Below are 13,426 nucleotides of genomic sequence, written 5' to 3' on the forward strand. Positions count from 1 at the left end.
ACCTGAGGCCCCCTCCAACTCAGTGGTCCTCTGATAATAAGGCTTGTTTTACTGTCTATATCAGCCAACGCCTGGTAACCCATCCAGCACCAGCTGAGGCACAGGGGAGGTATGGAGGAAGATGTCCTGCTCCTCTTGTCAAGGCAGCTTCAGGTTGCAAAGGAAAGGACAATGTGGGGATTGTGGGTTTCAATTAAGGGCCTTTCTATCTTTCCCCCTCAATTCAAGTACTAGTCAACACAGCAGAACACTTCAAATCTAGGGATGCAAGATTATGCCCAACCAAGCTTTACTCAGAGTAGATCCACTGAAATTAATAAGTAATGGCCATTAATTTCAATAGGTCTACCCATACTGTTCAAAAAGCACAATGTACACCTACGTGCACACACACAATTCAAAGTCGTGCACATCATGGCCACAATCCAGCACACAATGGGTTACATTACAGTGTATTAAGGGCTTAAGTGTGCTTAACTTGGCCTGGGATTGTGATCTATGTTTACATGAGCCTGGTGTTCTATCACTGTACAAATATGCACTGCAATACTTTATTTTATTTTATTTTAAAACAGCAAAACAACAATCACCAGTGTAATTTAAGTGGTTAGAGTGTTGGACTAGGACCTGGGAGACCAGGGTTTGAATCCCCCCAGCCGTGAAGCTTGCTGGGTGACCTTGGGCCAGTCACTGCCTCTCAGCCTAACCAACCTCACATGGTTGTTGTGGGGTTTACATGAGGAGGGGGAGAACTGTATATGCCACCTTGAGCTCCTTGGAGAAAAACTGGTATATAAATACACTGTTCACATTGGAAAAAGGACAATGCAGTTCCATTTTATTGAATAAAGTCTCTGTTGCTGAAATACTGAAGTCTTGAACAAAAGGACAGTGAAATAGTGTCAGCTCTAATGTGAAATATTTTTGTAACTGAAAGAGCTACAGGCAGCAGAGAGGAAGGCTGCGTTTGGGAGTAAAACATTTTCATAAGAAATAATATGATTCAAAAACTACCATTTATTTACATGCCTATCCTAGACACCTTTCACTTGAATGCAAATCCTACTGAATAATTTCAGCACACCTTATTTCTAAGCAAGTATACTTAAGATCCTGGGAAGCATTTCTCTGAAATGCACAACAGCTGAATATCCTGAATGACTAGATTTTACCACTAAGCCATGTTTGTAAAGCCACCTGTGACAAGGCAATCTGGTCCCCTATACAAGGGTAGTACAAGCATATCTGTGCTGGCTAGATCCAAGGAGTGTGCAGTATCTGTATGTCACAGTCTCCAAAACAAAGAGATCCAGAAACTTGGACTGCAGATTTGAATTGTAAAGAAGTCTTCCTTCCACACACAAACAGCACATGTCTACTCAGAAGTACTTCTCACTGAGTTCACTGGGGCTTACTCCCAATAAATTGGTGATAGGATTGCAGTAATCCTATCCCCTTATTTGAGAGTAAGCCCCATTAAACTCAATGAGACTTATTGTTGAGTAGACAGCATATAGGATTGCACTGTAACTCTTCTATTTGGCCAACAGTTACAGCATTTTCTTTGAAGGTGCACTTCATGTTGCAATCACATTTGAAATATACAATGTACAATATGTACTACTGCAGATTTGCTGCTTTCCATAAGAGATGGTCAGGATTTTCTCCCTTTTCCTTTCTCTTCATTACAATGTCTTAGGTTGGGTTTCTGATTTCTCTTCTATTAGGTCTTTAAATCCCAACTTTTCCAGCGGTTCTTTGGACATAAGTTGCCTAAACAAACAAACAATTTAGAAAGCATTAAACTTGAAACCAGCATGCTTAGCAGTGTCATTTTCTAATGCTGAACAATTCTATGCACCTTTAAAAAAGAAAAAGAAAGAAAAAAGGAAGACTCATCATGCCATGAGTCCCATCAGCCACAGCCAGCAAGGCTACCAGTCAGGGATGATAGGAATTGTAGTCCATCAACATCTGGAGGGCACCAGGTTGGGGAAGGCTGGTTAACAGAGTAAATTCCAAGTCTTTCCATATCACCTCATCAGAAATGGCTCTACTGGGGCAACTTCACTTCTAAGTCTGAGAGGTGATTGAGGAAACGGTACATGAAGAAGACCAGCAAGCAGGGGTGTGATCATCTAGGGTCTCAGGGGGTCTTAGACCCCTTATGTTTTTGGGAGCAGGGTTCCAGCAGGGTCCCTACATCCCCAGCATCCTACAAGCCAATCAGAATGAAAGTGTGTTAGCCACTGAGAAGAGTCTTCCAACATGCTTCCTTGTCCTTTCCTGCTGATTGGAGCCAATCAAAGTGAAAGGAGGTAAGTCAGCCACTGAAAAGACTCTTTTCAGTAGCTGACACTCTCCCGTTTCATGCTTATTGGCTCCTAGGGACATCTGTTGTTGTGGGAGAAGGCATTATCTCATTCTCATTCTGGATCTTATTCTGAACACAACAGTAAAAAGGGGGTGGTGGTGGTGGTATGGCTGTGACTACCATGAAGGGACCTCCCCTGCACTTCTGAATTTGTCACTACTACCGGCAGCAACACTTTTTAGAAATGTCAGCTCAGGTTTTGTGTAAGCAAGCAACCAATTTCATCAAAAAAAGGAAGTGGGAGGAGAAAGTGGAACCAACTACCTTCTGTGATTTTACAGATGTGAAAAAAGAAAGTTTGTGGAGCCAAAGACCCACCAGATGCTGACAGCCTGCCATAAGTCAATCTGGCACCAGCAAATCAAGAGCAAACATCCATCTGCTTAAGCGAAGTGTAAGGAAAGAAAGCACTTGCCTCTCCATTCTGCATTCTAAATATTCTTTTGATTCCTGTCTGCACAAAGCATTCTCAAACCTATTTTCCTTCAGACACTTCATGAATTTTTCTTTGAATGCTGTACATTCACCTGTTAAGAGAAGGAAAATATATATATATTGAAACAGAAAGAAAGAAAAGAAACAGACATGGAATAAAGAGCCAGACAAAACAAGCATGCTGTTCAAGGGGCTCTATGGCTCTGGCTCAGAACAAGGAGGAAAACCGCAGTGGCAATGTATTATTGTTTATCGTTATTTTATATACTGCTTTTCACTAGAAAAGATGGCAAAGCAGTTTACAAAGGAAATCAAACAAAAAAAGAGAGCCAGTGTGGTGCAGTGGTTAGAGTGTTGGATTAGGACCTGGGAGACTAGGGCTTGAATCCCCACTCACCCATGAAGCTCACTAGGGGACCTTGGGCCACTCACTGTCCCTCAGCCTAACTTATCTCAGAGGGTTGTTGAGGGGATTAAATGAGGGGGAAAAACATTTATGCTATTTTGTGCTCCTTGGAGGAAAGATGGGACGGAAATGTAAGAAATAAATAAAATTCAGTATATATATAAAAAAAAAAATTATACAGTATTTGGAGCAGATAAATCATCAAAATCCATAAAACAGATCACTTAATGCACTTCCACTCACTTAATACCCTCACAAATTCCACATCTATACCAACCTACATCTGCATACATTCATCTACACTTATACACACTTATTATTATATATATATATATATATATACACACACACACACTCAGCAATAACCAATCCCAACAGTCCCCTAAGTACATAGAGAAAAACTGCACTACAGCACTGGCAGCATAATACTATGAGGCTAACATCAATTTTATTCTAGGACTCCACCAACCCCAGTAAAAACCTCATGCCATTCACCCAACTGCTCACTCACATTCACATGGGGCAATGGTGGATGGTGCCCATTGGGATTGCAAAAGGCAGGGAGACCAGAGAGCTTCGGCTATGGGGCGGTATACAAGTGCAATAAATAAATAAACAAATAAATTAATTAATTAAATAAATAAACAACAGGTGGAGCCAGAAGAAGGCAGGCAGATTGATTAATTGATATAGGTGGGGCAATGCCCCATTCACCCTAATGAACCAGCCACCATTGCATAAGGGTTATTGTCTATGGCTGAGAAACCAAGCTCTCAGCCTAGCCATCAGCCACCAGTTCCCAGCTCCCACCTGAAAAGTGGTCAAACCCCAATCCCTCTCCCACTGAAACCTCCCAGGCTGTAGCAGACCTTCAGGTTGCTGTGCTCTTAGAAAAAAAAGGTAGTTTCCAAGGGGAGTTCAGAGTGAAGATGCTGATTTGGAATTCATTTGCAAATTTGACAATATGGATCTTGGTTGCAAAAGAGATTGGGAGTGTCTCGCTCATTAAAACTGTCCCCTCTTTAGATGTTTATGCTTACACTATTGCTCTTCCTGTTTTTATTTAATACATTCATAATCCCACCTTTCTTCCCTCATGGGACAGGGTGGCTTACAAGGAGATTCCAGGTGTTTTTCCATCCAGGTGCTGACCAAATCCAAACCTGCTTAGCTCCAGCAAGGTGGCCACTGCCTTTCCTACAGCCCCTCTCGGGTGTTAAGATCAGCAGACGAGGCCCTCTTTGTAGTTCCGCCACCCGCAAAAGTTGGGGAGCGTGGCAGCCCAGCACAGGGCTTTTTCTGTGGTGGCTGGCCCCGAAGCTGTGGAATTGCATCCCCACAGAAGTGTGTCTGACACCTTCATTCTATGGTTCTGGTCATATGTTGAAGATGCACTTATTTACCCTGGCCTCTGACCCCTGAAATATGCTTTCAGGACCCACCCTATTCCTGTGACAGTAATTTGTTTTAACTGTTTTTAACAGTGAATTTTAAATGGTTGTAACCTGCTTTAGAACCTGCTGGTGAAGGGCAGATGATGAAGATAATGATGATGATGATGATAATGATAATAAATAGTTGTCCCCTAGGCCATGTCTTCAAGAACGCTATGCGTTATCATCACTAAGTTCAATGTCATGATATAGTTTATTCTTCTTAATTTTTAATTTCTTATATTTCTATTCTACCCTTCCTCCGTGGTTTGTCCCCTCCCCATTTTATCCTCACAACAACCCTGTGAAGTAGGCTAGGCCAAGAGGCAGTGACTGGCCCAAGGTTCCCCAGTAAGCTTTATGGCTGAGTGGGTGTTTGAACCCTGGCCTCTCCCAGGTCCTAGTCCAGCCATCTAACCACTGCATCACATTGGTTTAGGATTGTCACCTTAATGCTCTACTCTACAATCCTATGCCCATTTACTTGGGTGCAAGCTCAACTGAAATCAGTGGGACTTTGTCTGCAATCCTATTCCTACTTACCTGGGAGTAAGCACCCTTGAACTCACTGGGGCTTACTTCTCAGTACACATATATAATAATAATAATAATAATAATAATAATAATAATAATAATAATAATAATAAACTTTATTTCTACCCCGCCCTTTTTCCAATAGGACTCAGAGCGGCTTACAACTAAAAACAACACCATTAAAACATACAGAAGTATACAATTAAAAAAGAATTAAACTATGAGAAAAATTAAAACCATAAAACATACGTTAAAAACAGCTGACAATTTAAAATAATAAAATCATATAATATAGTCACCAATCCTATGACACTTAATCCTGGTCGTTCTCTATCCCAAATGCCCGTTGAAATAAAATAAAATAAAAGTCTTTACTTGTCGCCGGAAGGACGGCAAGGAGGGAGCTAATCGCACCTCACTCGGAAGGGAATTCCACAACCTAGGGGCGGCGACCGAAAAGGCCCTATCTCGTGTCCGCGTCATATGTACTTGCGAAGGTGTGGGGAGCACAAGAAGGGCCTCACCTGAAGATCTCAAATCCCGGACAGATTCATGTAGGGAGATATGATCTGTCAAATAACCTGGACCTGAGCCGTATAGGGCTTTGTAGGTCAAAACCAGCACTTTGAATTGTGACCGGAAACAAACTGGCAGCCAGTGGAGCTGTTGTAACAGGGGGGTTGTATGGTTCCTGTAACCAGCCCCGGTTAGCACTCTGGCTGCAGCTCTTTGTACCAATTTAAGTTTCCAAACAGTCTTCAAAGGCAGCCCCACGTAGAGCGTGTTACAGTAGTGTAAGCGGGATGTAACCAAGGCATGCATCACCCTAGTCAGATCAGGCAGCTCCAGGAACGGGCGCAGCTGGCACACCAGTTTTAATTGGGCAAATGCGCTCCTGGATACAGCAGTAATCTGGGCCTCCAAATTCAAAGCTGAGTCCAGGAGTACACCCAAACTGCGAACCTGAGACTTCAGGGGGAGTGCGACCCCATCCAGCACCGGTTGAATCCCTATTCCCTGATCTGCCCTCTGACTGACCAGGAGTACCTCTGTTTTATCAGGATTTAATCTCAACTTGTTTGCCCTCATCCAGTCCATCACTGATGCCAGACACTGGTTTAGGACCTGTACAGCTTCCTTGGCTTCAGGTGGAAAAGGATTGTGCTGTTCTTTTGAATATTCATGTATAGATCTGTGCTGTTGTTTATATATTCCAAAGTTTTATTTTTACTTCTTTAACATTTCTTGATACTGAATTTTTATTTATTACTGCAGTGCCTGCCTTAAGACGACTTGACAGCAAAAGACAGCAGAAGAATCTTATTAAATAAATAAATATTCTGGAATCTGCAGTCTATTTCTGGGTTATTTGGTAAGGGACATTTGATGTCTCCCTTCTTCCTTCCTCTACAGCTTTACTATAAACTGTTTTTGTTTTGTTTTGCATTATTCTACATATTAAAAATTATTGTGGACTGTTTTTGCTGTTTCCATGCTACTGTTACATTGTGTCAGCTTTGCTGTAAAGCAACCTTGTATATGAAAAGGCAGGATAGAAATAAAATATTAATAAACCTGACAATGCATTAATCAAATAAGAATTTCCAAATTCTTGTGAGACTGTTGCACTCCTGGATTAGATTATTTCTAAGATCCTTTCCAATCCTAAAGGCCCTTCCAACTCTGAACTACTCAAAGGTTTACCTGATCCCTTATATCCATGTTAGACCACTGACATCTTTGGAGCAGTCTCTGTTGGTGGCCCAGATGGATGCATTCTGCATTTGGGCCCAAGCCTGTGGAACTCCCTCCCGACTGACATTAGCCTGGCACTCTCCTTGCTGAACTTTTAAGATTTTCTTGTCCCATCAGGCATTTTAAAGCAGTGTTCGGCATTACGGTGACGTTTTATTGTTTTATTTCTCTGCATGGCTTATTTTTATGCACACCGCTAATGATTAAATGGCATAGAAATGCTTTAAATAAATATAAATTCTATGATTGTCCATAATTTTTAAAAAGTTCTTCTAAAATTCTTATTCCCATTATTTTTATTTAATTTGTTACTTTATAATGGAAGGCAACGATCATTATGTATCCTTAAGAGGAACAGATCTATGTCAGAACAATTTGGGACCCGGGTATCTACCAGACTGCCTCCCCCAGTACAGACCACACCAAGCCTTAATAGCTTCAGAGGAAATACTGCTGATTATTCCATAAGTAGCTGACTGTTACTTGGTGACAACATAGAAGTGATCTCTCTGTGGTAGCACACACCCTTTGGGATGCCCACCCCTGCATATTTCAAAGGTGAAGGCAGTAACCAGTGTTAAATACCTCTTAAAGACTTATACATTTGCCCATGCTTTCCTGTACTCTTGATTCCTAATGGTTAAAGCCTTTTCCCTGTTTCTGTGCACTGTTCAGCTTTATCTACAATATATAGTTTTATTCGGTTCTTCTTTAGCTTTTTAAAAGTTTTGTTTTATTGCTGTTGTATTTTTATGTTTACTTTTTCCTGATTATATTTTATGTAAATAGCTTTTTATATTTTATATAAAGTTATATAAATAAGTAAATGGCAACCATATGTTAGGAACACAGGAAGCCGCTTTATTCCAAGTCAGGCCAAAAGTCCATCTAGCTCAGTATTAACCACACTGGCTGGCAGCAGCTCTCCAGGGTTTCAGACAGGGGACATTCCCAGCCTTACCTGGAGATGCAAAGCATTAAACCAGGAACCCTCTGCGTGCAAAGCAGATACTCTACCACTGAGCTACAGCCTTTCCTTAATATTAATGGCATGAGGGTTATTGATAGAGAAGTCTGTTAGTTGCCCAATGTGCTGCCTCTCTCAATTGTCCCAGTGTCAGTTCTTCTTCTGGGGCTTTAAAAATCATTTTCTTGCATGCTCCTCCTCCATTTTATAGTGAAACACCAGCAATTCCCCCCACCCTTGAGTGCCCAGGTGTTGTTGGACTCCAACTCCCATCGTCCCTAGTCAGCATGGCCCAGCAAAGATGATGGGAGTTATCATCCAACAAGAGAACCAGCATGGCACGGTGGTTAGAGTGCTGGACTACGACCCCTGGCAGATCAGGGTTCAAATCCCCACTCAGCCTTGAAGCTCACTGGGTGACCGTGGGCCAGTCACAGGCTCTCAGCCTAATCTACTTCACAGGGCTGTTGTGAGGTTAAAATGGGGAAGGGGAAGAACCATGGACGCCACCTTGAGCTCTTTGGGGGAAAGGTGGGATATATATGTAATAAATAAGTAACAACTGGACGGTCACAAGTTCCCAGTCCCTATCACAGAGGGCGTAAACCTAGACATACTACGTAGTCGGAGTTTCTCTATTAATGGAAGCTACCTTCCTACGGGGTCCCAGTGGTACCGTTCTACCCTTTGCACCTCTATGGTGAACACGCTTTATCTAGTTGGGAGTTCGACTTTAGACCGAAAATGCCTGAGATACTTCTTCCTCTCTCTCTCCCTCTCTATGACCGGTTGAGGAATTGCGCGTGCGCAGTTAGGGGACAAAAGGACAGGCGGAGCGGAAGGTTTGTGGGTGTGAGCGGAGGGTTTGCGGGTGTGAGACGGCACGTCCTCTGGGGCCCTCTCACCGAAATGATCCAAAGGGAAAGAGCCTTTGTCTGGTGGCCTCGGCTTGAAGCTTTTAGCCCCGAAGTTCATAGCCGTAGACATGGCGACGATCCTCTCCCCTGGCAGCTGCTGCGCCTATGACCGAAGCTCCCCTGGCTTCCGGGGTTTTCCGGTTGTCAAGTCACAGGGTACAGAGTGGAGCGCCGAGCCAGGCCAGAGGAAACGACAGAAGAGCTAATCGATCGGGGAGGAACCATGCAGTTAGCCCCGCCTCCTTTGGGCGGTGCAGGCTCAGGATGTTAGCACTGGTCTTAGGAGTTCCAGATCTGGCTTTGATTTTCTCATATATGTTCTGAAAGAAAAGGGGGGAAAGGGAATTTTGGGGTGTCATTGGGTTGTCACCAACTAAGCCGTACTGAGAGTAGAGCTATTAAAATTAATGGCCCTAAGTTACTCATGTCCATCAGTTTTAACAGGTCTACTCTGAGTAGGACTAATATAATTCGATACAATCCTTAAAGGACTAAATTACCTTATTGTGGCAGAAGATTTCACGGTCTTGATTTGGATTGTTCCTAATTAATGATTACACCCTTCCTGCAAGGAGCTCTGAGTTATGTATATGTGGGTACTCTCTTCAGTGTCTACCCCCGGAATTGAAATGAGTATGTGATGATTGTTCAGGGTAGGGAAGGCTGAGGAGCTGGACCCTACACTCTTGGCAACTACAGACTCAGGCTGTACAGCATCAGAGTATAAAATTAATAATAAAAACACCATCAGGACTGCTTAATTACAATTAACTTAAGTTTTAATTATAGTTTGCCACACCTGCATACTTGTTATAGTTTGCTCTTGTAAATGAACTTCTTGAGTGAAGAGTGTTCGCTTTCAAAGAGTCGTAGTGTTGGCAGGGGCCTCAAGGGATACTAGCCCACCCTTCCCCAACCAGGTGCCTTCCAGATGTTTTGGACTTCAACTCCCATCAGCCATCATGGAGAATCCTGGGAACTGTAGACTGTTAAGGGTGCTGGGAATTGTAGCTTTTTGAGGTCAGCAGCCTTAAACTGCAGTTCCCCAGATTCTTTGTAGGGAAGCCATGACTATTAAAGTGGTATAAGACTGCTTTAAATGTATGGTGTGCACGTGACCTCAGTGTTGCCCTTGCAGAACTCAGTAGGGAGGAGAATGGGGACAAAGCTAGAATTAGTTAGTTCTGCCTGTCGTTGGCTCTGGCTCCACCTACTGTTGTCAAAACAAAAGGAGACAAGCTCTGGTGCTGTGTGGATGATTTATTACATGCTCTATGTGTTTCAGAGAATGTATATCATTCCTCAAGAGCTAAAAATAAGAAATTCAGTTGGACAGAATATCAGAGATAACACCGTGATCATTGTTATGAACGTACAACATTCCAAAGACCACATCCATTGGTAAAAAGTAACTTTCCTCAACCATTTAACTTTCTGCAATAAGACAAGTTCATCATGATGACCACGGTGTTGTCTCTATTAAATCTGTCCAATTGAATGTTTTTGTTATTCTCCGAAATGTGTAGAACATGTAATAAATTGTCTACACGGCACCCAAACTTGTCTCCTTTTGTTTCAACTACCACTTGGTATTTTTTACCCTTTGTTCCTGAGCCACCTACTGTTAGCATCCTTGCCTTCTGCCCTGCCAGTCCCAATGGGCACCAGCCACCGCTAGTTGTTGTAAGACTAAAAAAAGTAGAGGATACCTATCTATATTGTTGCCTGTAGCTCCTGGGAGGAAGGGTAGGACATACATGTGATACAACAGTTGCATAAAAATGGGTATTTTAGCAACTTTGCCTGTGCGGGAATGAAATGCTGAATCTGATTTAGTGGAAGAATGCCATCACCTCACCTGGTTGTGCCATTGTTTTGTTGTATTCATTGCATAAGATCTAGTTAATATACTCTTACCAAAATTTGGCTTTGGGCTAGCTCTTTCTTACCTGTCATCTGAACAAAACATTCTCCAGAGAAAAAGAAATTCTGATTTTATGTTATTTTTTAGAAAAGGTGACCAAGGTACCTGACTGACTGAGGAGTGCAAAGCAATTCAATTCTGTGCACATCTACTCAGAAGTCTCACTGTGGGTAGTGGGGCTTAATTCTCACAAAAGTGTGCATAGGATGTCCCCCTTTTTAATCCGCCATCTCATTGTAACTTGCTGGGATCTGTCCAGGACTGAACTGCGAGTCTGCCACCAGCTTCACACCGACACTGTCTGAGAATGTATAGGCGTGTGTGTGTGTGTGTGTGATATGCAAAAAGGAGTATAAAATATGCTTTGCATCCTCAGTGTAAAATTCTCACAATGAAGGATGAAAGTAAAAATAGGATATATATATTTTTAAAAATCAAACTATCCAAAAATGAACAAATCCAGAGCCAGAATGGGGAAGGAAAAGAGCATATGTTTTGCATGCAAAAGGTCCCCGGTTCATTCCCTGGAGTCTTCAGGTAGGACTGGAAAAGACTCCTGCCTGAACCCCTGGAGAACCGCTGCCAGTCGGTGTCGACAGCACTGAGCTCAGTGGAGCAATGGTCTAATCTGCTATAAGGCAGTTTCCCATGCAAATCACAAGCATTCCTCTCCCCTCTCCACAGCTGCAACACTGGGTCACCCTTGACAGAAAGTTTCCATGCTGTTTTTTCTGGCCCCTCCCCTCATTCTCTACCCCCCCTATTTAAAGTCTATGAACTTTGCCCATTCTGGGCACCTTTTAAAAAACTTTCAGAGGAAGTGCCCAAGAGCAAACATTACAAACCTGTAGATATCATGTTTCACTATAGGCAAAAATGGGGGGGAGGGGGGCAACCGACATCTATTTCCACTTGGTTTTATTTTGAAACAGAGGCACAAGGCTGATATTTAGCCATACCAAATTTCTGAGAAACAAGGGATCTTGAATGAGATATTTGCCATTTTGGGGGGTAAATTCTTCCTGATGTATGTACAGTACTGTGATTACAATCTCCAAAGTAATCCTCTCAACACAAACATGTTGAGATCTGGAGAGAATAGCTCCTTTGAATGGGGTTGTCGGTGGAAATGTTTAGCTGCTGGAAACAAAAGGGCAAGGCTGCACTCAGGTGGGAAAGACCCCGAAGCAAGGGTTTGGTGATAGGGACCACCCACTGCAACAGGATCATACTTATGACCAGTTCCCATCTTCTCCAGGTAGGGCTGCGAGAGAACCCTGCCTGAAACCCTGGAGAGCGCCTGCTAGTCTGTGTAGACAATAATGAGCAAGGTGAACATAAGAGCCTGCTGGATCAGGCCAGTGGCCCATCTAGTCCAGCTTCCTGTTCTCACAGTGGCCAACCGGATACGTATGGGAAGCCTGCAAGCAGAACCTAAGTGCAAGAGCACTCTCCCTTCCTGCAGCTTCTGGCAATTGGTTTTCGGATGCATACTGCCTCTGACTATGGTGGCAGAGCACAGCCATCATGGCTAGTAACCAGGGCTGTAGAGTCGGTATGTCAAACCTTCGACTCCAACTCCCCTATATTTCTACACTCCGACTCCGGCTATTTTTCTGCTGTCTGACTCCAACTCCGACTCCTTCATAAATGGCAAATGTATATTGATTTATGTTAAAATATTAATATTAAAATATTAATTTTATTTTGAAGCCAGAGTCGGTACATTTCTACCGACTCCGACTCAAAATTGCTTCCGACTCCAACTCCACGACTCCGACTCCACAGCCCTGCTAGTAACCATTGATAGCCTTACCAATGGACCAGTGGTCTCACTCTGCAAAGCTCAGCTTCCTAGATTCCACATCAGAGTTGACTACAGAAGTATAATGGGTTATTTTTACTTAATCGATTGTCCATGGTAAATCCAGAATATATGTCAAAAAAGTGTGGGCTGGCATTTTGAGGGTGACATCACATGGACAGTGTGAAAAACCTCAGCACCAATTCCGCAACAAACCTCCATCTGGAAGCACCCTGAGACAACAAAGGGAGTATGTGGCTCTCTGCATGACCCATTTGTGACATCAAGTCCCCATCTGGGTGCATCTTGTCATGAAAATCGAAGAGCAGAGGTGAACAGAAGGTAGTTTGGGATCTACTGGTAGATCATGTGATTTGGAATAGAACAATAACAGGATTCTGACTTCCAATGTCTTAAGAATGGCAGCAATTTAAACACTTCCCCCCCCCCAAAAAAATAGGTTGCTTAAAAAAAATGCTTGGGGAATTGGGTGGGGGAATGAAACCAAAGAAGATTTTTGTGTGAAAGGACTTGTGAGCTTGGTACTAGTACTTATTATAAATTCCTGGCCTGTGCATGTGCTCAGAAACACCCTTTCCCTGAAGTTGTATCCTGTCCACCTGGCTGAGCAACTACTTTGCACCTTTTGCTGGGGGATCTTGGGATTCTAGTAAGAAACAAAATAGATTGTGCAAGCCTGAAGTCTGTCCACTCCTCTTTAAGAGAACATATGAGCTTGGAGGCTAGACAAGAACTTCACTACCTCTCCGTCACAGACAAGTACAGAATAGTAACAAAGAACTCCTCCTGTCTCTACCCAGAGAAATAAGCCCAGTGCCACCTAGTGACCAGATGATAGAATGACACTATCCACATA

General features: G+C 42.9%; 1 protein-coding gene across 1 annotated transcript; it reads right to left on the minus strand.

The window, feature by feature from the left end:
- Nucleotides 1–816: 816 nt before the first annotated feature.
- LOC133371745 (cytochrome c oxidase assembly protein COX19) lies at nt 817–9,003 on the minus strand. Its single transcript, XM_061599486.1, has 3 exons — nt 8,810–9,003; nt 2,790–2,901; nt 817–1,773 (listed from the first exon to the last, which is right to left on the minus strand). Exons 1-3 carry the CDS (start codon nt 8,889–8,891, stop codon nt 1,686–1,688), a joined length of 282 nt encoding a protein of 93 aa, XP_061455470.1. The 5' UTR covers nt 8,892–9,003; the 3' UTR covers nt 817–1,685.
- Between the last annotated feature and the right edge of the window lie 4,423 nt (nt 9,004–13,426).

This window comes from Rhineura floridana, chromosome 17 (assembly GCF_030035675.1).
Source record: "Rhineura floridana isolate rRhiFlo1 chromosome 17, rRhiFlo1.hap2, whole genome shotgun sequence".
NCBI lineage: Eukaryota > Metazoa > Chordata > Lepidosauria > Squamata > Rhineuridae > Rhineura > Rhineura floridana.

Coding starts and splice junctions, on each gene's coding strand:
- LOC133371745 (XM_061599486.1), bottom strand. CDS start 8,891: ATGTCTACGGCTATGAACTTCGGGGCTAAAAGCTTCAAGCCGAGGCCA. Junction 2,902..8,809: donor TTTCCCTTTGGATCATTTCG/GTGAGAGGGCCC, acceptor TTCTCTTAACAG/GTGAATGTACAGCATTCAAA. Junction 1,774..2,789: donor TTAGAATGCAGAATGGAGAG/GCAAGTGCTTTC, acceptor TTGTTTGTTTAG/GCAACTTATGTCCAAAGAAC.